This window comes from Bos grunniens, chromosome 24, assembly GCF_055505025.1.
Source record: "Bos grunniens cultivar Pamir isolate PY7600 chromosome 24, Bosgru_T2T1.0, whole genome shotgun sequence".
NCBI lineage: Eukaryota > Metazoa > Chordata > Mammalia > Artiodactyla > Bovidae > Bos > Bos grunniens.
Window position 1 is genome coordinate 40547794 of NC_141188.1, and position 25518 is coordinate 40573311.

At 42.1% G+C, this 25518-nt stretch overlaps 1 protein-coding gene across 50 annotated transcripts in view; it reads right to left on the reverse strand.

The window, feature by feature from the left end:
* The window catches only part of EPB41L3 (erythrocyte membrane protein band 4.1 like 3), a 239395-nt gene that overhangs the window by 48259 nt on the left and 165618 nt on the right, over window positions 1-25518 (reverse strand). For all 50 annotated transcript variants that reach the window (XM_086372345.1, XM_086372343.1, XM_086372310.1 and 47 more), the window contains 5 exons: window positions 11218-11322; window positions 9692-9734; window positions 3046-3121; window positions 692-910; window positions 10-97 (listed from right to left, as the gene is read on the reverse strand). In XM_086372345.1, coding sequence (XP_086228471.1) covers window positions 10-97; window positions 692-910; window positions 3046-3121; window positions 9692-9734; window positions 11218-11322 — 531 coding nt within the window. The remainder of the gene's footprint in view (window positions 1-9; window positions 98-691; window positions 911-3045; window positions 3122-9691; window positions 9735-11217; window positions 11323-25518) is intronic.

A 25518-nucleotide genomic window follows, 5' to 3' on the forward strand; every position in this document is an offset into this window, starting at 1 on the left:
AGTGTATACCTTGGCATGGTGTAAATCGACCCCATACATGGAGAGTTTTTTGGCGTTTTCCAAAAAATGCATCTCTGCTTCTGCTGGCGTCATTCCTCTGATAAGAAATGAAAAGTATTAATTACAATACTGTTTCTTTTTTTTTTTTAACAAACCTGGTGAAAGATAGTGTTAGTTGCTCAGTCGTGTCCAACTCTTTGTGATCCCATGGACTGCAGCCCACCAGGCTCCTCCGTTCATGGAATTCTCTAGGCAAGAATACCACAGTGGGTTGCCATTTCCTTCTCCAGGGGATCTTTCTGACCCAGGGATGGAACCTGGGTCTTCCTCATTGCAGACGGATTCTTTACTGTCTGAGCCACCAGGGAAGCCTTTGAACCTGGTGGGGCTGTAATATTTCCCACTTAGCTCACATGCAAGTTCCCACAGAGACACTGATTTGTGCTCTAAGGGAGGTAGGGTGCGGGGGAGAGTATCAGAAAAATGACTTTTAGCTGAAACAGCACAAGGACATCCCAAGTGGGAGTGGAACCACCAACCACCCAGAATGTATCAGACCCAGAACCTCACTCCACTGTGTACCATCCTCAAGCCATTAACCTGGAGGTCCCAGGAGAAGCAGGCAGTGCAGGGGACGCCCACCCACCGAGCACAGCTCAGACAAGATGCTCTCCGGGCCCCTGCCGCTCACCTGTGGCTCTTGTGCAGCTCGATGACCTTGTCTTCCAGTTCTTTCGTGTGGTTTGGGGCGAAGCGGAACTCGCTGATATAGTCGCTGCCACACTCGTCCGGGTCGTAGTCACCCAGTTCCGACTGCACGGTGTAGGAGCCCAGCAGGGCCAGCGTGACAAAGGAGCAGGGCAGCCTGCCGGACACGATGTCGTCACGCAGCTGCAAGCAGAGGTAGTACCTTCCGGGGGCCAGAGGGCGGGTGGAAAGCCAGAGTTAGGAGACCGGAAAGGAGCCCGCACAGTCCCAGGCGGGCAGCAGGCAACTTCTCCCCGCGCAACGACCCGCTGGGACACTCTGTCCAGCATCTCTATTTGGATCTGCACACCAAGGGAAGACATACTTGGCCACAAAATGTAATATTTAAGGGCATCTAGTGGCAACTCCACGTTTGTCATCAAACATAGATGCGTTCATGATGCACAGGGTAAAGGAAACCTACAGACTGTCCCTCTAACATTAAGGTAATGCTGAAGGTCAAACTCTCTGGGTAGGGGGAAGGCAATTCTAATATTAAAACAGTGCTCTTAAATATAATGATGAGACCCCAAAGCCTAAAGGAAGACTCATTTTGCTATCTAGATGAAAGGTCCTGCCATGGGACCAAGATAAACTGTGGCTGTGCCATCACAAACATGGCTTGCCACCTCCTGCATCCTGAAATGAGGGTCTCTTTAGAGTGGATGCCTTCTCCTGTGTTAAAGTCTCATTTTTTAAAATGAAGATAACTTAAACTGTTATGAAGACTTTGAAGAATTTGTACTTAAAATCTCTTCACTAAAAGTAAACAATTTTAAATTGGGGGAATCCAGAACACCTTCTGTATAATTTTGCCAATATTAAATATCTCCATTAATAGTTGACTTTTATCTTCTGTTATTTTGCTTCTAAGAGTTATGGATATAATACTAATTGGAGAAGACTCCACAGTAAATGGAAACATTGATGAATTTTAATGATACTCTTCACGGCCCAGAATATGAGTATAAATGATAAAATATACCTTGCACTTTTCACATAAAAAACAAACTGCTGAAGCTGAGGGCTATGATTAAGTCTTAAGGTCCCCTCGCAATATGGCTTTTAAAGGTGATGATATAAATGCTGTGTAATCTAGATACAAAGATTTCTACAAATTTCACAGGTTCTAGTCAGTTAGACAGCATCACCGACTCAATGGACATGAATTTAAGCAAACTCCAGGAGAGAGTAGAGGACACAGGAGCCTGGCGTGCTGCCATCCGTGGGGTCACAAAGAGTTGAACAGGACTTAGCGACTGAACAACAACAAACATGACATAAATAGAAAGGAATCATGTACTAGATTTCATATCCAAGTATATACAGGCTGTCTAACCACAAATTAGCCACAAATTAGCTGTATAGCCACAACATTACTAGAAAGTATATATAAATAAGAAATTATAAATTGTTCTTTGATTTAATGTACATATAAAAGAAATCTTCTGGAACTAGTTTTTCCTCTTCTCTGACATGTCTACTGGAATTATTTTTCATCATAGCAAGTGACTGAAACTTTTGAGTAATTTCTCTTTCCTGAAAAGCTTGCCAAGAAGGATGTACAGCTACACTGTACAGTATCACTCTGACTGCTTATAAATTTACTACAAAACACAGTAGAAGACCTGGGATTCCAAAGCAGAAAGCACTTGAAGAGGCCTAAAAAGACATGCAGCAAACCCAGGATCACTTCATAAAGAGATTCTTCCTTACACTCAAAGCTCAGCCACCGGGCCAGACCGATATTCCTTTCTTAACGTTCTTTCCCCAAAACAAATGAATCATTTTCCTCGTATATAGAAGGCATGGAAGGTAAACTCTTAAATGTGCATGTGTTTATGTATATTTGTGTGTGTGTGCATGCCTGTGTGTACACATACACAAATACACAAAACAGCCACCAACGTATCAGACTGGTTATATACAAAGGCATACGCATCTGAAGACACATTTCCAAGTTTTAAAGCAGGAGCACCAGGAGTTGCCATATTATTTCAGGCTGAATCCCATCCAATTTGACTGCAGTGGGAGGATGACAGCATCTCAATTCCGTGTTTTCCCACCGGGGTCAGGCAGTAGGAAGTATCAGCTTAACACCAAAGATTCAACTGTGAACAGATACCATTCGGCAAATCTTCTTATCAGATGTTTGCTCCCATTCAGCTGTCTTCTGTTCGCCCTTTGGGTGCAGTCGACTAAGAAGCTCACCAGGTGTAAGCCTGCTCCCTTCCCCAGAATTTAAGAGAAGCACAGCCCCCAACATGACTGCCTTTTTCACAGCCAACTTTCAAATACCTGGTGATATCCTCAGAGAGCTGGGCAGGGTCTGGTGGGTAAAATTTCACATTAAACGAAAAGTGCCAAGCACCACCTATGGAGAGGAGAAAAAATTTATAACAAAATTGCAGACAATCCCTTTGTACTTATTATACTAACTGATAGCTAGAGCTGTCTTAACTCTAGGCACTAACTTGCTGACAACTCTGAATCATCCCTGGAAAATGGTGACTTTTCTGTTCAGTGAAATCCGCAGGTAACGCGGCAACTACACTCAATCTCTTATCTCCCCCATTAAATCCTTTACTGGAGCTTCTAACAAGCAAGGAAATTGACTAAATTTGCTCCCTTTCTCAGGGACGAAGGTAAGCTTTGGGAAGAGGGAAAAATAGTAAACGGTATGGAAAGGCCTCAATTGGACAAGACTGGAGCTGGCCGGATCCATCCTCTGAAGTTCTGGGGAGCTCACATACCAACACTGCAGAGATAACCCCGTTTCCCTTGTCTTGTCTGTTTCGTTTCTACAGGTCAGATCCTCTAATAATACATGTCAAGGGACTATTCAAAATATTTTTATTTTACAGGAAAAGTCTGCTGTCATATTAAGGGATGATCTGCTCTATGGGTCATTCGGAAAGCTCTCTTCTCACTCGGGGAAATTTCTGATTAAAGAGACACTGCGGGTATTTTCTGTGCATCCCCAAACCCACCCCTCCTCATCATCCCCTGATCAGGATGGGTCCTCACTGCACGCTGCCATTCCTCTTCCTCTAGCATCTCTTCTGGCCTCTCCAGTGGGGAAGCAGGTCAACCAGACATCAGCTCACGGGTACCTGCTCTTGGGCCAGTCTACACACATATGTGAGACATCATGAGCTTCCCTGAGCTCTGCCTTTGATTCATGCTCTTTGGCTCAGAAGGTAAAGAATCCACCTGCAATGAGGGAGACCCAGGTTTGATCCCTGGGGCAGGAAGATCCCCTGGAGAAAGGCATGGCTGCCGACTCCAGGATTCTTGCCTGGAGAATTCCATGGACAGAGGAGCCTGGCGGGTCACAGTCCACGGGGTCTTAGAGAGTCGGACACAACTGGGCGACCTAACGCTTTCACACCTAACCAGGTTTATTACTTTAAATGTGGGAAAAAACACATTTTTTTCCCTACATTTACTCTCTCTGTGGTCACCCTGTCACATGTTTTCCTCTTGCTCTTTCCATTTGACCTTTTAGCATGGCACATTACTGAGGCCTGGGTGCTCCTGGCTGGGAACTGTTCTCATTTGTTCTCTGCACCCAGTTAGCACAGTGCGAGGGCCTGCTGCTTCTTAACGGCTGCAGAGAAGAGCCTCTGGGTCTCCCAGCTCTGGTGCTGGAGGCCTTTCCTCTGAGCCACACTCTTCCTCTCGCTCTGTGATTCCTGTCCTTGCAGTTCCACCCTTATGCTTCAAACACTTTCCTAGGCTTTCTTTCTTTCTTTATGACTGCTCTGGGTCTTTGCTGCTGCACGTGGGCCTTCTCCAGTTGTGTCGAGCTGGAGCTACTCTCCAGTTGGGGTGCACCGGCTCAGCAGGGGTGGTGCAGGGGCTTAGTTGTTCCTCAGCACGTGGGATCTTCCCGGGCCAGGGATTGAAGGCATGACCCCTGCATTGGCAGGCAGATTCTTTACCACTGAGCCACCAGGGAAGCTCTTTCCTAGACTTCTAACACACCCCATCTCGCCTCCTCATTCCATGACTCCTGGAAGCTCCATTCTCTCCCAGAGTTCTTCCCAAATATTCACAAGAAAAGTGCCAGCATGATAAGTACACGCCAGCTCTAGCCTTTGCATTATTCTCTTGCTTGAGTAGCACATGCTCAGGCTGCATAGGTTACCTGTGTTTCTGTCATCAACGGCATGGTCCATTTATTAATTCTGGTTTGTTCTTGACATTATTACTCATATTACATTTAGGTTTCCACCTGGCAGGGATCCCTCTTAAGTTGACTTACAAAGGACTTAGCATGGGACCAGGTATTACTGGGTGTTTCATGTCATTTCTAAACCACCCAGAAAATATTCCCAAAACACCGGCTCTAAGAGTTACAAGTCATAACATATCTGTCAATCAAATATATTCTTAGTGATTATTCTTCCCCCTGTTCTTGAAAAAGTCCTCCTGTTATTCTAAAAATAATCTGGTTTGATTTTACTCTCCTATTGATCCCTGTTCACTTCCTGCTAAAACAGAACACTTGCCAACAGTGAAGTTTACAATGGGAGCTGGCTCACCCCCAAGCAACTGGAATGAAAGCTAATGGATTAGTTATGGGAAATGGATTTATTGCTCTTTTATAATTTTCATCCACTTTAAAGTGAATCCAATGAATTGTTTAGCAATGTAATTAAATAAACTCATAATAAATTCAGGGTAAACACTCTAAGTTGGAAACTAAGAGGTAATAAAAATAGAAGAAAGATATTTCAATGCAAAAATCCTCATTACAGGAAAGTGAGTTTCAAAGGACTGTGGGCCTGAGAAGCATCTGAGGGGCTTGGTAAAAATGTCAATCCCTAGGCTCCACTCTACTCTACTCCATAGCTCTGATCTCCACAAGGAGATCAAACCAGCCCATCCTAAAGGAAATCAACCCTGAATATTCACTAGAAGGACTGATGCTGAAATTGAAGTTCCAATACTCTGGCCACCTTATGCAAAGAGCTGACTCACTGGAAAAGACCCAGACGCTGGGAAAGATTGAGGGCAGCAGGAGAAGGGGGCGGCAGAGGAAGAGATGGTTAGATAGCATCACTGACTCAATGGACATGAATTTGGGCAAACTTCGGGAGATGGTAAAGGACAGAGGAGCCTGGCATGTTGCAGTCCATGGGGTCCCAGAGAGTCAGACACAACTTAGTGACTGAAGAACAACAAGTTCCACTCTCAGAGGTTTTTATTCTGGAGATTTGAAACACAGCCAAGGAACCTATGATTTCAATAAACGCCCTTATGGTTCTCATACAGTTGGTCTTGGGGACCACACTTTGAAAATCACTAATCCTAAGGAATTCATTGGAAGGACTGATGCTGAAGCTGAAGCTCCAATACTCTGGCCACCTGATGTGAAGAACTGACTCATTGGAAAAGACCCTGATGCTGGGAAAGATTGAAGGCAGGAGGAGAAGGGGGTGACAGAGGATGAGACGGTTGGATGGCATCCCTGACTCGATGGACATGAGTCTGAGCAAGCTCTGGGAGTTGGTGATGGACAGGGAAGCCTGGCATGCTGCAGTCCGTGGGTTCTCAAAGAGTCTGAGACACTACTGAGCAACTGAACTGAACTGAAGATTATAACTCAAATGACAATGAGGTCTCATAGGACATTATTTTGAAAAGTGGGAAAGCTTAAAGAAAACATAACCTATACCATAATCAAGGGGAAAAAAATCCAGTGAAATGAGGCATAAAATTTGAAATTAATATGCAAGGCAGATTTAAACTGAAATATATATCCCCATAGAGAGTTTGGTAGGAACAAATCACTGAGAAGCTATGGTTATGCCATAAATAGGCCTGTGATCCTGAATCTGCTCAGATGACTCTGGTTAGAGACTTCACAATTGGAGGAGTCTCAATGCATAAAAATGACATTCTATAACACTGATATAGGCTTTTAAATTACAAATTTATGATAATTAGAAAACTGTGAAACTAAAGAGAATTCATTATTATGCAAAAATTCTAACTTTAGTCTTCTATGCCTGCCAAATCTTAAAATGTCTAAATATACTATGTTTATAGCATAAATGACTATCATATATTCTATATCATAAAATCACTATATTATAAATACACTATATCCTAAAATAGTAGATTCAGAAATTTTAGATCTGTTAGGCATAAAAGATGACTGGAATAAGAATTTTTTTATAAGCACAAACTCTACAGGCTCAGAATTTTCTGTTTCTCATAAATTTGTGATTTAAAATCTCTATCAGCTAGATTGCCATTGTCTTGAAAATCTCATGCTAGAGAACTACTGTGGGGCTACAACATAAAAATAATGGAAATATCCTTTTATTATGTGTGTTTAGAAGAGAAGGTGATTGTACAATAATTACATGAGGCCTGATAATACTTTTCTGCCTTGATACTAACAGAATGTAACTTTGGTGGAAAGAAGGTATTTAGTACCCAGGAAACAATGAGAAATATAGATAAAAACACCAAATTCCATTTCCAAAAAAATCCCAATTTTCTGTGCCTCCTTTGTCTGCACGATTATCTCTTGGTTTTATGTTTCTGTCACAAACACTGTCTAATCTACACGAGGAAAATTTGCTTTAAATCTCATGTCTGATTGTCCCTTTAGCTTGTCTCTTAGAAAGAAAGGTAGGACAAAGGATAAATGGGAAATAAAGAGAGAGAGACAGAGAAAAAAAGAATTCTATTAACAGCAAAAAAAACTACCTGTTGATACATACAGCCTTTCCTGCAACACTACTATGATTTATCCTTGAACATTTAATAGATTTTCAAAGTGCTTTGTGACTATAAATCACCCAAGTACGAAATAGTATTTTATTAATTAGGTCACTATAAGGAACTTAAATAAAGCACACAAAATGCTAAGACATATTTCAGCACATCTGCTTTTAATAACTCCATAAAAAAGTTCTCAGAACGTATTCATCATCTTAAAGTTTTTACTGGACATCTCTGGATAAAGGTGTGTTTTTATCTACTTATCACACCTGTAGCTTTCCCTGGTTTCAATCCCAATTTATTTCTATCAAACTACTTCATTATCAAGTTTCTTGTTAGTGATGACACCAAATTCCTCTCAAAAATATGGTAAAGATGTTTTCACTGTACAAATAATTCATCAGGCTCTCTACTATCTGAGGAAAAATTCACTATTTTGAGATATTACCTAGCATTAAACCATTTCAAACTGCTTACTACTAATTACTTTTTATTTGCACCTAGGGTATTTGGAGGTCTCAGCACATTCAAAGGCACTAGAAAGATGTTTCTCTTTTAATAGTAAACTGTTGAAAACTTCAATGGAAATGATGTTCTTATTAATAAACTCGTCTTAAATTTTGTCTCCAAATAGAATCAGTTGCTCTGGAAAATTAAACTAGATTTCATGGACAAAAAAAATGAACTGCTTGAAAAAATTAACTAGTTATTTGAAATTATAAAGTATATCTACCTGTTATCATTTATCCATAGTAAAAAGCAATAGCCACAGAAAAGGGTTAAATAAAAAATTAGTTGTTCTCAACCCCTTACCCCGCAGGGACATTTCTGGGGGGTATTTACTATTAATAACATTCATGCTCTTCCCAAATATCCACATACCTATATACATGCATAACTCTGTCTTGCTGCACCGTACCGCACCGCACGCTGGAGTCTTAGTTCTGAACCCTCACCCCCTGCAGCGGAAGCGTGGAGTCTTAGCTACTGGACTGCCAGGGAAGTCCCTATGCATAATTCTGTTTAAACAAATATGATTTATTTCTTTAAGGTCTCACTAATGAGAGCTAAAACTATACTCTATCTCATTCTATTTAATAGCTACCTAGTATTTCAAGGTATGGCTATTTCATGATCGATTTAATCATTTCCTTATACATGGATATTTTAAGTTGAAACAGTTTTCTGCTATGCCAATGGTATTACAATGAACTTTCCTACACGTACACATATGTACATACTCCTATCTAACACACACACTGATAACACTTCTACAAGTAAAATTAGGGGTCAAAGAATAAGTACCTTTTAAATTCTAATAAATATTGACAAAAAGTGTCTTCTTAAAGGGTTATATTTCTCCCAATTGAGTACAAAATTGCCAGTGCAGGGAATTATTAAAATTTTAAAATCTTTGCTCTGGAAAATTAAACTAGGTTTTATTGATAAAAAATGAACTGCTTGAAAAAATTAACTAGTTATTTGAAACTATAAAGTATATCTTTTACCATTTATCCATAGCAAAAAGCAACAGCTATAGAAAAGGGCTAAAAATTAAAAAAAAATCCTCTCTCTCAACTGCCTATGCTACAGTGCCATTTTCACTGAATAGGTGAAAAAATGTCTCATTTTAATTAGCAGTTAATTACTACTAAGATTTAGCACCCTGTCTAATACTTATTAGTTACCTGTTTTAAACTTTCTGTGTTGCTCCTGTAGTTGTTTTGTCCATTAGGAAATGTGAAATGTGCATTTCTTAATTTGCCTTTAGGGGCTAAGGAAAGAAGCTATCATCAGATAATAAAATTCAGTCTGACTTGTTATTAAATGACTGTTACTTCTAGCTTGACTGCTTGCCTTTCGTACTTTGGTTAGGCATAATATAACATTAATAATTAAATTTGGAACTTTAAAATGATTGTCAATGGGGGCACCACTTGATTAAATCACATCTCACATCTGTGTACAGGCAAGGGACTAGGTCAAAAGTCATGTCATTTTACTCCCAGGTTGTCATAATTCATAAAGGGTGATGGGTATCTGAGCCAGACAAATCTGCCAAAAATAAAACTTGAGATCTTAATCTGTCTTTCAAAATACTGTATCCACACCAGCCATGTGGGTAAGAGGTACTAATTCAGATAAGCCCACAGTTTGGAAATCTCCCTCCCATTTCTACACAAAATAATCCAAAAGAACTTACTTCGAATCTGTTTTTTAATTTCCTTAGCAGGATCCAACCAGTTCTGAAAAAGAAGTGAGAGTCTGAATATGAATCAGAGAAGAACAGAAATGATTTCGTGTTGAGTGGGTAGAGACACGGGCTAAGTGCATTTGGGAGGGAGCAGGGAATGGCTATCGGAAGGGCCTCCAGCTGGGTCCTGCCCCTAATATGTCCAGCTGCCTTCACTCGTCCCGAGAGGGCCCAGGCTCTTGTCTCTTGAGAAGATGTGTGTATGTGCAGGATTTAGGCTGGACAAAATTCTTTTACAAGTGCCTTCAGAGATTCAAGCTAGCATAGAAAGAGAGTAGAAAAGATGGTGGATTCTATGTTCTAACAAATTAGGAGAAAAAAATGAAGAAACAGCCAACCCCCAGTCACTGCAGAGGATTGGTCACAGGACCCCAGATGACTGAAATCTGGGGATGCTCAAGTCCCTGATATGAAATAGCACAGTATCTGTATACAACCTATACAATCCCCTCACATACTTGAAGTCATCTCTAGATTATTTCTAACACCTAATACAATGGAAATGCGATAGAAAGAGCTGCTGGTACACCAGCAAATTAAAATTCTGTTTTTGGAACATTCTGGAATTTTCTAAAAAAATATTTTTGATCCTCTGTTGGTTGAATCTGCAGATGCAGAACCTGAGAACACATAGAGTTGGCTACGTGTAATGTGACTCCACTGATGTCCTAGCTGTTCAGCTTCCCATGTAGTGACTTCTGTGATTATAGATTTTAAAGCACCTTCTTAAATGCATTCCTAACAAACAAACACTTGTTTGAGACTTTATGATTTTCTTCATCAGAACACTCAGGCATTTCATGATGAAGTGAAGACATCACCCAGTGAATCCAGCCAAGATTAAGTACGATTCACAGAATGACAACCAAACAAGTAACATTTATGAACACGATTGTGGTGGCTCAGTTTCCAGTATTAAGGAGACAATTTGTTCTTCCTCATTTCTCAGGTGGTTGAGAGGATAAGTGAGGAAAAGGCCTAACGAGGCTGCATCAGCTGTGAGAGTCTACAGAGGCAGACTGGATACCTAAGACAAGACCCCTCTCATATTGTGACGCAGCCAGAATATGAAAGCATAATGAGATGAATTAACAGTAAGATGGCATCCAGTGGACATGTTTCCCGTGTATCAATGTATTTGATTCTCAGTGGCTCAAATCCACTGACGTATTATCATACCCTCCCCAAAGCACTATATAAAATGCTTTTCTGGAAGCATAAAGAACTCAAGCATGAAGAGCAGAAACACTGACTTACTGTTTCCAAAAGACTCAAGATTGAAGGAAGTTGTCGATAATTTCCCTCATGAAGAAATAAGGTGATAAACAGCATTTAGGGCCTCAGACAGTACATGTGAGGTGTAGGGGTGCGAGGGGTGGGTGGAGAAGACGATCTACCGATTCAGTGTCAGTTCACTTTCTTGCAGTGAAGGGCAGCTGAAGCCAGAAGATTCTCTATAGCTTTGAACCACTCACCTTCTGGTTTTCAGCATCTCGATATGTAAGCCCAAAATAGTCTTTCTCTAGCAAATTCAGATGTTCACAGACTTTATCAAACAGCACTTGGCCTCTGGAGCGTTTCTGTGAAGAACAAAACAGAAAAACAAGTTACCAAAAAAGTTCTTCAATTGCCACCATTAAAACGGGTACACTTTAAAATGTTGCTTGTTGTAACTGTTCAGTAAATGATGAGTGGGTGTGATCAGTTCAGTGGGGTGCCATTGCAGGAGATGTAAGAGATGAGGATTCGATTCCTGGGTTGGGAAGATCACGTGGAGTAGTAAATGGCAACCCACTCCAGTATTCTTGTCTGGAAAAAAGGCAATCATCTGGGGGAAAAAAATCCATCAGCTTAATTTATGGTGATACACAGCATCTATCATGTTTTCATGTGAGACTTTAAAGCTCTTTCAACTTGGCCTTGGAGTCTGAGATGGATTAACCGTCAGCAATTAAGCTAAACTACTTTTTGTTTGCATAGTAGCAACATTTCACATCTTGTACATTAAGCATATTTGTCTTTAAGATTTAATACAGTAAGAGAAAAATAAGAAAATTGATAAACAATGGGCATGCCAAAAAAGAAAGTATTCAGAAGATCTGTAAGGTGGTATGTATTACTGTGCAACTGCAAATATATTGGAAATTACTCAGCCCCCTCAAGCATGACTATTTAGGAGAAAAGATAAATTTAGGATAGAAAAGTGAAGCCTGGTTTATAGCTAGCTAAATAATCAATGTTGTATTTGAATAAAGTTTAATAATGTATGAAAATAAATTACATGATAGCAAAACTGCTTAACACTCAACGGATATGAGTAAATGGTATGACAACAAAATGCTGCCTGCTAGTTTAAATCTTATATTTGTAAATAATGGAATATTGCTTCTGAAAAATTCTTAATAAATTATAAAGTTTTCACACACAAAAAACAAACTGGTTCTTCTGATGCTTCCATTGGTAAGATCTCCAGTTTAAGAGAAAAGAACACAGAGGTGCAGAGGACTTAGATGAGAGAGGCAGTCTTGCTGCTGCCTATGTTGGTGGCTTTAACAGATAAACCTAATTCTGAATCTTCCTTATGTCCCCTACATCTGTGCAGACCTCTCTCCCTCTGTAAAATGGGTATGATGCCATCTATTTATTTGCAGCGTTGTTGTTCACTCACTCAGTCATGTCTGACTCTTTGCGACCCCATGGACTACAGCATGCCAGGCTTCCCTGTCCTTCACTATCTCCCAGAACAAAAACATTCAAACTTGGTCCAATGATTACACACATCAAGCATCCCACAAACATCAGCTGTTATCAGCCTAAGTGACAAGTGGCAGAATATGTAATGTAGGACTCAGTTTGCCTTTTTGTTGCAGGAGAACAAACACAGCTCCTTGTGGGGCTGATAAACATCCTTAGTACTAAAATTCTGCTAGTGGTAAAGAACCAGCCTGCCAGTGCAGGGGACATAAGAGATGCGGGTTTGATCCCTGGGTCGGGAAGATTCCTCTGGAGAGGGCGTGGCAACCCACTCCAGTATTCTTGCCAGGAGAACCCATGGACAGAGGAGCCTGATGAGCTACAGTCCACAGGGTTGCAAAGAGTCAGACAGGACAGAAGCAACTCACCACACACACAACATTAAAATATCCTGCTCTGGGACTTTCCTGATGATCCAGTGGCCAAGAACCCCTACTCCCAACTGCAGAGGACCTGGGTTCAATCCTTGGTCAGGGAACTAGATCCCATATGTCAAAACTAAGATCTAGTGTAGCCAAAATAAATAAACAATTTTAAAAAATACCCTGCTGTTTAAGATATCAATTATGTTTATTGCCTAACTGCTTTAAGCAGAACATAATATACACAACACATACACATACAAATAAACAGCAGTGTCTGGCCAAGTACTTTCTCAATGAGCAAAAACAAACACAGATAAATAAATAAACCTTTCTCTACAGAAACTTCTACTTTCTTTGACCCAGCGGACCTCAGCCAGGCCCTCAATGGAGGACTTATCCTCCTCGTGCTGCAGGCAGCCTTGGACATCGTTTTAACTACCTGTCTTCTTCCTCTTGTTTAACAGGTGGAAAGCCTAGCTCAGGCGAGACCACTGTGCTAGCTGGTTCTTACTTTTCTGGCTCCTCACCATTTGATTTCTATTAATGACCCATGTGAGAGTTGGACCGAAAAGAAGGCTGAGCACCGAAGAATTGATGCTTTCCAACTGTGCTGCTGGAATAGACTCTTGAGAATCCCTTGGACAGCAAGGAGATCAAACCAGTTAGTCCTAAAGGAAATCAACCCTGAATATTCACTGGAAGGACAGAAGCTGAAGCTCCAATACTTTGGCCACCTGATGCAAACAGCTCATTCGTTGGAAATGACCCTGATGCTGGGAAAGATTGAGGGCAAGAAGGGAAGGGGTTGATAGAGGATGAGATAGCTCAATGGCATCACCGACTCAGTGGACATGAATTTGATCAAACTCCAGGAGATAGTGAAGGACAAGGAAGACTGGTGTGCTGTAATTCATGGGGTGAAAAGATGGGGGTCACATGACTTAGCGACTGAACAACAATGACCCACAGCTTTCTCTTGAATAGACTACTTTTCTTAAACATATTTGAATACTATATATTTATATACACACACACATACATATACTTTTTAGTTTTCCACTATTTTACACCTTTAATACAATATTAAAATTCATTCATTAAATTAAATATAATCACACACAAAATTCTTTTCAGGCTTTCTTTTCCACAAATTTCTATATTCATATTAGTTTGGCCTTTCTTTTTTTTTTTCCCACATAGAAATAACCAGCTTCAGGGCAAAATTACTTTCTTTTTCTTTCACTAACAGTTTGTAAGACAATAACATAGTGGTCCATTCTTAACCCTGAGGGGTTTGGGGGGATTTGTTTCTGTCTGTTTTGGCTCTAAGAACCAAGACGGTTTGTTTAGAATCTACTATAATGTTGTCGTTGTTGTTCAGTTGCTAAGTCAAGTCTGACTCTCTGCAACCCCATGGACTGCAGCACACCAGGCTTCCCTGTCCTTTACCATCTCCCAGAGTTTGCTCAAACTCACGTGCATTGAGTTGGTGATGCCATCCATCCATCTTGTCCTCTGTCATCCCCTTCTCCTGCTTTCAATCTTTCCCAGCATCAGGGTCTTTTCCAATGAATCGACTCTTCACATCAGGTGGCCAAAGCACTGGAGCTTCAGCATCAGTTCCTTTCAGTGAATATTCAGGGTCGATTTCTTTTAGGAGTGACTGGTTTGATCTCTCCTACTATAGATGGTTGGGCTTCCCTTGTGGCTTAGCTGGTAAAGAATCCGCCTGCAATGCGGGACACCTGGGTTTGATCCCTGGGTTGGAAAGATCCCCTGGAGAAGGGAAAGGCTATCCACTCCAGTATTCTGGCCTGGAGAATTCATGGACTGCGCAGTCCATGGGGTCGCAAAGAGTTGGACACAACTGAGTGACTTTCACTTTCACTACAGATGGTTATATGTAAACAATGAAATTCCTATCTACTAAATCTCACCACAGCCGACAGCCAGTTGGATGACACCAGAAAGGCCTCTCACGTTATGTGGGCCTTCTCCTGCTCATCCTTAATTGAGAATGGAAGACTCCATAAGGAGCCAGGGATCACGGACTCGAGGATATAGGGCCCCTGTGCTCATGGCCAACATCACTATGATCACAGCTCACTGCCCCAGAGCCTAGACATGGCATCTGCACACGTAAAGGGAAAGACCCTGGTGATGGCTGGAGTCGAGACAGGACACAAAACAGGACTATTTTCCAGCCCCACACAAGTTCCCCTCTGTAATCACTCTCACCTCCCCCAAACTGATAGTTTTTACACAGATGATTTTTTTCTAGCATATTATTCGAGTTTTTCAAGTCAATTATTTCTACATGTTTGACATCATGTGCATCTTTGGGTAATAGTATCTAAAATATGACTAAAGCTCAACAGTCACCCGGAATTTCTAGAGAATTTATGTTAAATATTTGTTTCCCAGAGAAAGGATGTTCATGAAGTGATCAAATCTAGGCACCTAATTTTCATGGGGTGTGTTTATATATTGCTATAATGAGTCAAGAATTCAGTAGATTCAAAAACGTTTTTTTGGACAGAGTTATTCTAAAATCAATGGATAATTTACTTAACTGGAGACAAACACTTTTTAATCTCATTTGCTGTTTCCTGAGAGTTGATAAGTCATGTCTCTGACTCAAATGCATTCGCAGTTCATGTAACCCTTCACTATTAACACATGAACATCATGAAATCCTGAGTTTGCTTTGCAGTTACAAACCAAGGGGCTTCCCAGATGGCCCAGTGGGTAAAGAATCTCCCTGCCAACGCAGAAGACACGGGTTCAGTCCCTGGGTTGGGAAGATCCCCTGGAGAAGGAAATGGCAACTCACTCCAGCATTCTTGCTTGAGAAAGCCCATGGACAGAGGAGCCTGGTGGGCTACATTCCACGGGGTTGCAAAAGAGTTGAACACGACTTAGTGACTAAACAACAACAAACCAATGATGGACTGCCCTCTCTTGACCCTTTTTTTCCTCTTAAAACTGGATTTCTAATAGAGAAGATGAGGATACAGCTATCACCACCACTCAAACACAGCAGATGAAACAAGTCTTTCTGCAACATTAATGAAACTTCCCGAAGTCAAAGCTACTCCAGGATTTTTATGTCTGTAAAACACTGGTTCTCAAGGCATAGCTTATCAATCAGCATCACTTGGGAAGTTTATATTAAAATGTTTATTTTCACTTTCACTTGTCTGCTTAGAGAAACAAGTTTTAAAAATTAACTTCAAAATGTTTCAGGATTGGGGAATTTCAAACAGTTCCAAAAGTAGAGACAACAGTATCATGAAACCCTGTATACTTATCGCCCAATTTTAACAAATGCCTTTTGAAGATCACAACCTTGGTTCATCTGAGTTTTGCTCCCCTCATCCTACCCCACAGTTATTTGGAAGCATCTAAGCAAATAATTTTGTCTCTATTTATCTTAGCATTTAACTCTGCTCTTTCAAAAAGTATAATTGCAATGCCTTCATCACATTTAAACAAAATTAGCAATCAGTCCATACTATCACCAAATGTGTAGTCAGTGCTTTAATTTCTCCAATTGTTTCAAAGATTTTCTTTTCATTTTCTTTGATAAGCCCATACATTGCAATGCTGCTGCTGCTGCATCGCTTCAGTCGTGTCCGACTCTGTGTGACCCCATAGACGGCAGCCCACCAGGCTCCCGTCCCTGGGATTCTCCAGGCAAGAACACTGGAGTGGGTTGCCATTGCCTTCTCCAATGCATGAAAGTGAAAAGTGAAAGTGAAGTCGCTCAGTCCTGTCTGACTTGTAGCGACCCCATGGACTGCAGCCTACCAGGCTCCTCCGCCCATGGGATTTTCCAGGCAAGAGTACTGGAGTGGGGTGCCATTGCCTTCTCCGATACATCACAATAGGCTGTCATATCTCCGTAGTCTCTCTGAAACTGCAAGCTTTCCATTTATCCTGGTTTTCCTGTTGAAATGAACTTGTTTTGGAAATCAGGTCATTTGCCTGCAGAGTTCCCTCAGTCTAGACTTGCTGCTTGCATCTTCATGGTGTAATTTAACACGTTCCTCTGTCTTTTGTATTTTCTGTAAACTGACAGTAAAATCTAGAAGCTTGACCAGAATTCTTATTTGACTGTTTTCTATAACAGATGCTATGTAATTTCATCAGGAGGCATACAGTGACTCCTGCCTTTTTTGTAATATTTTGTTGTTGTTAGTTGCTAAGTCATGTCCAACTCCTTTGTGACCCCAAGGACTGTAACCCGCCAGGCTCCTCTGTCCATAGGATTTCCCAGGCAAGAATATTGGAGTGGGTTGCCATTTCCTTCTCCAGAGGATCTTCTTGACCCAGGGATTGAACCCATGTTTCATGCATTGGCAGGTAGGTTCTTCACCACTAAGCCATCTCGGAAGCACAGTCACTAAAGATTGTTGCCCTAGACCCATCGAATTGAGATGGCAAGATGGGAATATTCTAATCCTCATCATTGCTCCCCCAATGATCAGTTGGAGCATGTCTATGAAGAGAGTCTCTTTGTCAAAATTATGTATCCAGTGACATAATTTGATGAAGCCAGGATCAACACTCACACCTTCTCCTCTGTTCAATTCCAAGACAAGTTGGCTCCCTAGCATCATCTAAAAGTCACCAGTTAGAATTTTTGTCTTACATTGTCACTATGAACTCACGGAGGTAAATCAGGCTTGATGTGTTTCAGTCCATTATGGGTGTTACCCTTAGTGAAGCTCTAAATGTCCCTAAATGCTCTGCCTGGCCTTTTGCTGTCAACTCTCATCCTTCACGACGCTTCTCTAGTGCCACTTCTTTATAGCACTTCCTGTCCTCCCAGCCAAATGTGATGTCTCTTGTCTCTGGACATTTGAGCACTTCTGGTACCAAGAGGGCACTTTCCACATTCCACTTTACATTGCAGCCGTCTATCTGTGCATCACCTTTTACCCCGACCGACTATAAAGACATTCTTCATGCTATCAAGCCAGTTATACTTTTTTTTTTGCCATGCTGTATGGCAAGTGGGATCTCAGTTTTCCTACCAAGGATTACACCCATGCCCCTGCATTGGGAGCATGGAGTCTTAACCACTGGACTTCCAGGAGAGTCCCTCCTACACTTTTTATGGAACCTCATTTTGGTCAAATATCATCAAGAGATTAAAAAGGTAATGTGATGGAAATTTACATAAAATTTTTCTTGCCAGCATATCATAACCAATGTTGCAGAAGCAATAATTTAACCTAGGGTTTTCAACCTTGGACCCTGGGAACAGTGAAAAAGACACCAATATCCAGGAACCCATGTCAGGACAAAGAAATCAGAATTTCTGAAGGTGGGAGCATGGTCTTCGCAGGTTATCAAGATCTCGTTTGCAGGTATGGTTGAAAGGTACACTTAAATTAAGTTTACAATTTAAAAACTCTTAAATAGGAGGACTCCAAAGCAATGCTTCTTTTTTTGATGAAATGTGTAACTTTTTCATAACAGTTTCTTTCAGGCCTCTTAGACCAACACTGATAGCTACATGATAACAAACTTTATTTACATACAGACACAGTCTTAAAATCTTAAGATATCCTTTCCAACAAATTTTCTTAAAAAACGTTAAGTTCTCAAGAAATGAAAAACCAGTCAAATGTTGAAATAAAATGATACAAACGAGCAATGATAAATCACCAAACTATAAAACCAACCAGTAAACAAACCAAACAATGAATTTGCATTGAAAACTATGAACAAGGTACACAAAATTAAAATGTTTATTGAATTTTAAGTGGTGGCATTTTCCCTTGGGAGAGCCAAAACATATAGACTTTAACTGAAGAACCTGCTGCTGCTGCTAAGTCACTTCAGTCGTGTCCAACTCTGTGCGACCCCATAGACGGAAGCCCACCAGGCTCCCCCATCCCTGGGATTCTCCAGGCAAGAACACTGGAGTGGGTTGCCATTGCCTTCTCCAATGGATGAAAGTGAAAAGTGAAAGTGAAGTTGCTCAGTCGTGTCTGACTCTTAGCGACCCCATGGACTGCAGCCTACCAGGCTCCTCTGCCCATGGGATTTTCCAGGCAAGAGTACTGGAGTGGGGTGCCACTGCCTTCTCCAGAAGAACCTGATACCATACTAAAAAATGACCCAGGTGGGATAAGAAATATCTTGATTTCCTCTTTTGTGATTGAGCAGAAGCATTCACATCTTGCCCAGCACGTTAGGGAGGAGACCAGAAGGAACAAACACACAGGGCTCTGAGCCTGGGGTGGGATGGAGGGAGGAGCTGCTCTTGGTGCACGTGTGTGCGTGCTGCGTCGCTTCAGTTGCCTCCGCCTCTGTGTGACGCTGTGGACTGTAGCCTGCCAGGCTCCTCTGTCCACAGGAATCTCCAGGCAAGAATACAACCCCTGGAGTGGGTCATGATGCCCTCCTCCACCTGGATATTGAACCTATGTCTCCTGCGTTGGCAGGTGGATTCTTTACCACTAGCGCCACCTGGGAAGCCCACACCTGGGCACATGCCCTCCTAAAAGGCCTGGAAACTCTGGCTTGATCTGTGCTCCCAAACATAAGCCCAAATTGTACTAAATCTCAGCACAAGACTTCAATACAATTTGTCTTTTCTTTCAGTCTCACAAAGCTATGAATCAGTCGCTAAGAAAGGCTAAACGCTGAAATTAGAGAAATTTGTAAAGTCAAGTATAATGTCCTTGCCTGAGAAGATGGGCTGCAGTTCTTATTTTCTGGAGCTGCACAATTATGGAGAAAATGAAGCAGAGACTGTCGTCCTGCCTGAGAAGTGTAGCTAATCAGTGGTTCCTACTCCTTAAAAGGGGGACAGGGGGCGGGAGGCGGGGAAGCAAAGCCATCAGCACCAAGGTTGCGGGTACATCCTTGAGGCTCCTCAGGATCGATGTGTCCATTTCTAGAAACTGTTGCTTAAAAAAAAGTCTTGTTACATTTCATTGTTCAGTTGTTGTGTCCACTGCAGCATACTAGCCTCCCCTCTCCTTCATTATTTCCCTGAGTTTGCTCAAATTCATGTCCATTGAGTTGGTGACGCCATCCAACTATCTCATCCTCTGCTGCCTGTCTTCTCCTTCTGCCCTCAATCTTTCCCAGCATCAGGGTCTTTTCCAATGAATCAGCCCTTAGCATCAGGTGGCCAAAGTATTGGAGTTTTAGCTTCAGCATCAGTCCTTCCAATGAATATTCAGGGTTGATTTCCTTTAGGATTGACTGGTTTGATCTCCTTCCTGTTCAAGCGACTCTCAAGAGTCTTCTCCAGCACCACAGTTTGAAAGAGTCAATTCTTTGGCGCTTAGGCTTCTCTATGGTCTAGATCTAGCATCCGTACATGACTAGGAAAAATTATAGCTTTGACTAGATGGACCTTTTCAGCAAAGTGATCTCTGCTTTTTAATATGCTCTCTAGGTCTGTCATAGCTTAGGCTAAACCACATGTGTTAATACAAGGAAATATATACGATGTTGAGAACTAACAGAGAAATTGACACTTCTGTACCTTTATTTCAGCTGCTTTGAAATTTGAGGATGCACCAGCCCTGTAAGTACTTCCATCTCTCCACCATGTATCTTCCTCAAACAGATTGCTGATTTTCTCCTGCAAATTATACCTTCCCATAGATTGATGCACTTTGTGAACTTGCATTTCTGTCCCCCAAGGACAGGAAACTGGACACCCTTTTTAATGTCCCCAACAGAATGTCCTAAACACCAAAAACATTCAACATATGTGTCTAATAAGTGCTCCTGGCATGAATCTGAAGGAGGAATTTCTCCTCACATTACCTTGGATTAGTCTTGTTGCAAAATGCCATCTCTTTTTTCATGCTTCCTTCTGTAACTGCGTATTTCCTCATTGAATGCCTCTCCATTCTCCTCACTTTTAAAGGTCAAATGGAATTCTCTTAATTTCTAAAAGACGGCATCACCATTTGCCTGGTGTTTAGGAGCATCTGAAGAGCTCCACAAACTGACCTGGCTGGAGCCTGAGCCTAAATCGGACACCTGGACTCCGTGTAAGTCATTTCTTCCTCAGTTTTCCCTTTTCTGTTTGAAAAATGTTCTAATACTGTCTGCCCTGAAATTTAAGTGTTGTTGTTTTCTTTTAAATCTACATTTAGAAAATAGCAGGAGTCCGTGGTCAACTCATGAATAAAAGATGATGACGGTGTCTGGTCTGTGACAACAGCCTGAAGTCCCCGAGAGAGATCTGAGGCCGGGAAGGTCTGAGAAGTGCTACGTGGCCCCAGCTGCCCTGTGTGCATCCACTTACATTTGGGGCTTTCTGTCTCAAGTGTACTTTCAATGCCAAGTTTAATAAGCACAGCAGGAAGTCCATTATCCCCATCACTACTGCCAGAATCCACGCCCCAAAGGGCAGGACTTAATGGAAACTTCAGCCTGTGTGAAGTGAAGTGAAAGTCCGTCAGTCGTGTCCAACTCTTTGCGACCCCACGGACTATACAGTCCACGGGATTCTCCAGGCCAGAATACTAGAGTGGGCAGAATACTAGAAGCCGTTCCCTTCTGTAAGGGATCTTCCCAACCCAGGGATAGAATCCAGGTCTCGCGCATTGCAGCTGGATTCTTTAGCAGCTGAGCCACCAGGGAAGCCCAAATCCCAAGTGTGATCCAGACAGCGAATGCAAGGAGGGCTGATGTGAGAGGCAGAGATGAATTTTTTCTGCCTAGACGTTATGTGTCTCACTAGCATGTTCTTTAAATTCACAGGCAATTGGCTTTTCAGAAAACCATGACAGTTCTTTTAAATATTAATAAGTCCATTAATAGTTATTCTGCCATTTTCTTAAACTCGGCTCAGTTGGCAGTGCCGATACGGAGAGGCCTGTGAAAACAGGAACTCAGAACCACATCCTGGTGTTGCTTGGTTTTTAAACAAAACAGTAATTTATTTCCAATTGTCTAGAGATTAGACAGTTGTCTAATGTCTCAACTGTCTAGAGATTGGAATTCATCTAGCATTATTTAAATATCTTTAGGATGCAGTTTTAAAGATATTATTCTTTTCCAATTCAAGTTTGTTTCCCTATCATTCTATTCTAAACGAGGCTCATCAGACAGCCCCAGCGCTGGACCCTGACTCTACAACTAGCTGGCTGTGAGGTGAGACAGTCACTGAAGCTTTCTGAACTTCACTCCCTTCCTTAAAAAATGGTAATAATATCTTTCCTTACTCATAAGACTGTTGCATTAATTAATACACAGGAAAGGACTTCCCTGGCGGCCTGGCGGTGGTTAAGACTGCACTTCCACTGCAGGGCGTGTGGGTTTCATCCCTGGTTGGGGGAACTAAGATCCTATGTACCTCGAGCCCCTTGCCCCTGCAAAAAACCCCAAACATAAACCCCCCTGATGACCAAGGAACCTTCACAGCAGCACTGAATGCAGACCTTCCGTCCTCTTCCATAAAACAGAAATAAAATTTCTTAAAAAAATAAGAAACACAGGAAAGCATACAGATTGCCTAGCCTAGGGGAAGCCATTACCAATCAATGCTGGTGATTATCAGTTGGCCCTTATCATAAGGAATCCAATTTATTCAGGGTCCTTTTCTATTGTTGTTTTTCTTGTTTTTTTTTTTTTTTGCAAATTCAGGGTTTCTAATGTTGAAATTTGGGAGAGAGACTGAAGCCTTTTCATCTGCAGTTAAATCACCCCTATGTCTCATGAAAAACAAATCTCACTCTACAGGTCAAAGTGGGAAATGGCTGAAAAGAGTATCATTATCAGTAAACCAAGGGAACATTCCATTACCCTGTGCAAATACAAACACAAAGTGGTTTTTCACACGCACTGGGTGTACTGGCACACTTAGGTACATCCTAGGCCAAACATGAGAGTTACGAATTATCACAGATACAGCCTGCAGCACAGCCAGAGCAAGAAGGGAGAGTTCACACGCGGAGAGCCCACCGAGGTTCGAAATTCTCTGCAAAAACACGTTCAGCACCTATACAAGAACCCCTTCGTGCACGTGAAGCTCCTCCACTGCTTTTAGGAAGACGTCTTTTTCTTTCAGCCACAATCTGTTTCTGCCTTCATTTGTTGTAGCCATTTCATTCTGTTTGAAATCAGACTTCTGTGCTCAGAGCCGAGTACCGTGGCCGATAATAGCTTTCCGGTGAAGCACGCTTCTTCTTGGCCAGCAAAAACACTGGGCTTGCTTTTGTACAAAGAGTTTCACATCACACGTATGAGATGTTGGCAGCGAACTGTCAGACAACATTTCCTGCTGTTAATCTGCTAGGGATTCAAGTCACTAAGCCAATGAGTGCCAAGTGAACGCAGAGAAGGAAGCCTGGGGAAGAGGGATGAGGGAGAGACACAGACTTTTAAACCTGAATCACAAAAAAGAACCACAGGCCCTAATTCAGAACAACAGGGGACTTGGAGAAACATTTCCTGGGAGCTGTCATTGTTGTTCAGTCACTAAGTCACGTCTGACTCTGCGACCCCATGGACTGCAGCACGCCAGACTTCCCTGTCACCATCTCCAGACTTCCCTTCACCATCTCCCTGAGTTTGCTCAAATTTATGTCCATTGAGTCAGTGATGCCATCCAACCGTCTCATTCTCTGTCACCCCATCTCCTCCTGCCCTCAGTCTTTCCAAGCATCAGCATCTTCTGCAATGGAGTTGGCTCTTTGCATCAGGTGGCCAAAGTATTGAGGCTTCTGTTTTAGCATCAGTCCTTCCAATGAATATTCAGGGTTGATTTCTTTAGGACTGACAGCTTTGATCTCCTTGCTGTCCAAGGGACTCATGAGTCTTCTCCGACACCACAATTCAAAAGCATCAATTCTTCAGTGCTCAGCCTTCTTTATGGTCCAACTCACATCCATATATGACCACTTTCCAAGACAAGTCTCCAAAAATAAGAAAAATCCAACAAAATCCCCAATTGTGATTTACAACTCATTTGGTCAAGTAAAGACCTGGAGGCGACGCAGATGCTGACAGTGAAAATATAACTTTTCATATTATACATTTAACAAGTATAAATTTGTAGAATGGTCACTTTTCAAACCTATACAGCAGGGGTTCCCAACTTCCAGGATCTACAGCCTGATGATCTGAGGTGGAGATGATGTAACAACAATAGAAATAAAGTACACAATAAACGTAATGTGCTCGAATATGCTGGAACCATCCCCACCCCTCCAGTCCGTGGAATCATTATCTTCCAGGAAACTGGTCCCTGGTGCCAAAATGGCTGGGAATCACTGCTAAGGCAACGATGAATAAACCTGAATAAAAACAGTCAGTGCTTTAAATAAATAGGTCTTAAGTGAACCAGTGTCCTTTTCAGCAACTGTCTCCTCCTATTAACAGGACAAGACTGTGAGCAAGCACACAGAGGAAGATTTCAGGGTTATTACATAAACTACTCTCATAATTTGGGGCTTCCCAGATGGCGCTAGCGGTAAAGGACCACTTGTCAATGTAGGAGACGTAAGAGATGAGAGTTCGATCCCTGGATTGGGAAGATTCCCTGGAGGAGGGCACGGCAACCTATTCCAGTATTCTTGTTTGGACAATTCCATAGACAGAGGAGCCTAGCAGGCTATAGTCCAGGGGGTCGCAAAGAGCCAGACATGACTGAAGTGACTTAGCATGCATGCACACACTCTCATAATTCAAAAATGTAATTATATCCTTTCACCAGTAAAATTGTGGGTTTAAATTAAAATAATTGTGTAACCTATGAAAAACCTATAATGAAAATAGAAATGTCTGGCAAAAAAAACAGGATAGGTGATCAGTTCAGTCGCTCAGTCCTGTCTGACTCTTTGTGACCCCATGAATCATAGCATGCCAGGCCTCCCTGTCCATCACCAACTCCCGGAGTTCACTCAGACTCACGTCCATCGAGTCAGTGATGCCATCCAGCCATCTCATCCTCTGTCGTCCCCTTCTCCTCTTGCCCCCAATCCCTCCCAGCATCAGAGTCTTTTCCAATGAGTCAACTCTTCGCATGAGGTGGCCAAAGTACTGGAGTTTCAGCTTTAGCATCAGTCCTTCCAAAGAAATCCCAGGGCTGATCTCCTTCAGAATGGACTGGTTGGATCCCCTTGCAGTCCACGGGACTCTCAAGAGTCTTCTCCAACACCACAGTTCAAAAGCATCAATTCTTCGGTGCTCAGCCTTCTTCACAGTCCAACTCTCACATCCATACATGACCACAGGAAAAACCATAGCCTTGACTAGACGTACCTTTGATCACACTTTCAACTATACTTAGGATCAGTCTGGCCTTCACTGAAAGCATATCATCTTTCAGATTAGCATTTAAATGCAGTAGATGAAGGGAGAAGTCTTTGCAATCATCAAACATGTTGATCCTACATACATATGTTCTCCAGTTCTGCTGGACACAGGCAGTAGCCTATGTAGACTCCCTGGGTACTGCCAGGTCTATATGCCCAAGGTCAGGACGGTTTTTGGACCATCCGCTCTGGATCAGGGACATCCTGGCTTAATGCTCCTGAGCTGGCAATCATGAAAAGCCAGCGTTAATCCCTTGGCCTGTCAGCTCCTGCTCCTGGGGGCAGAGGCGGGTGGAGCCTGCTCAGCTCTGCACAGGCCAGGACTGTTCTAGAACGAGACGCGCCCCGCTGCCTT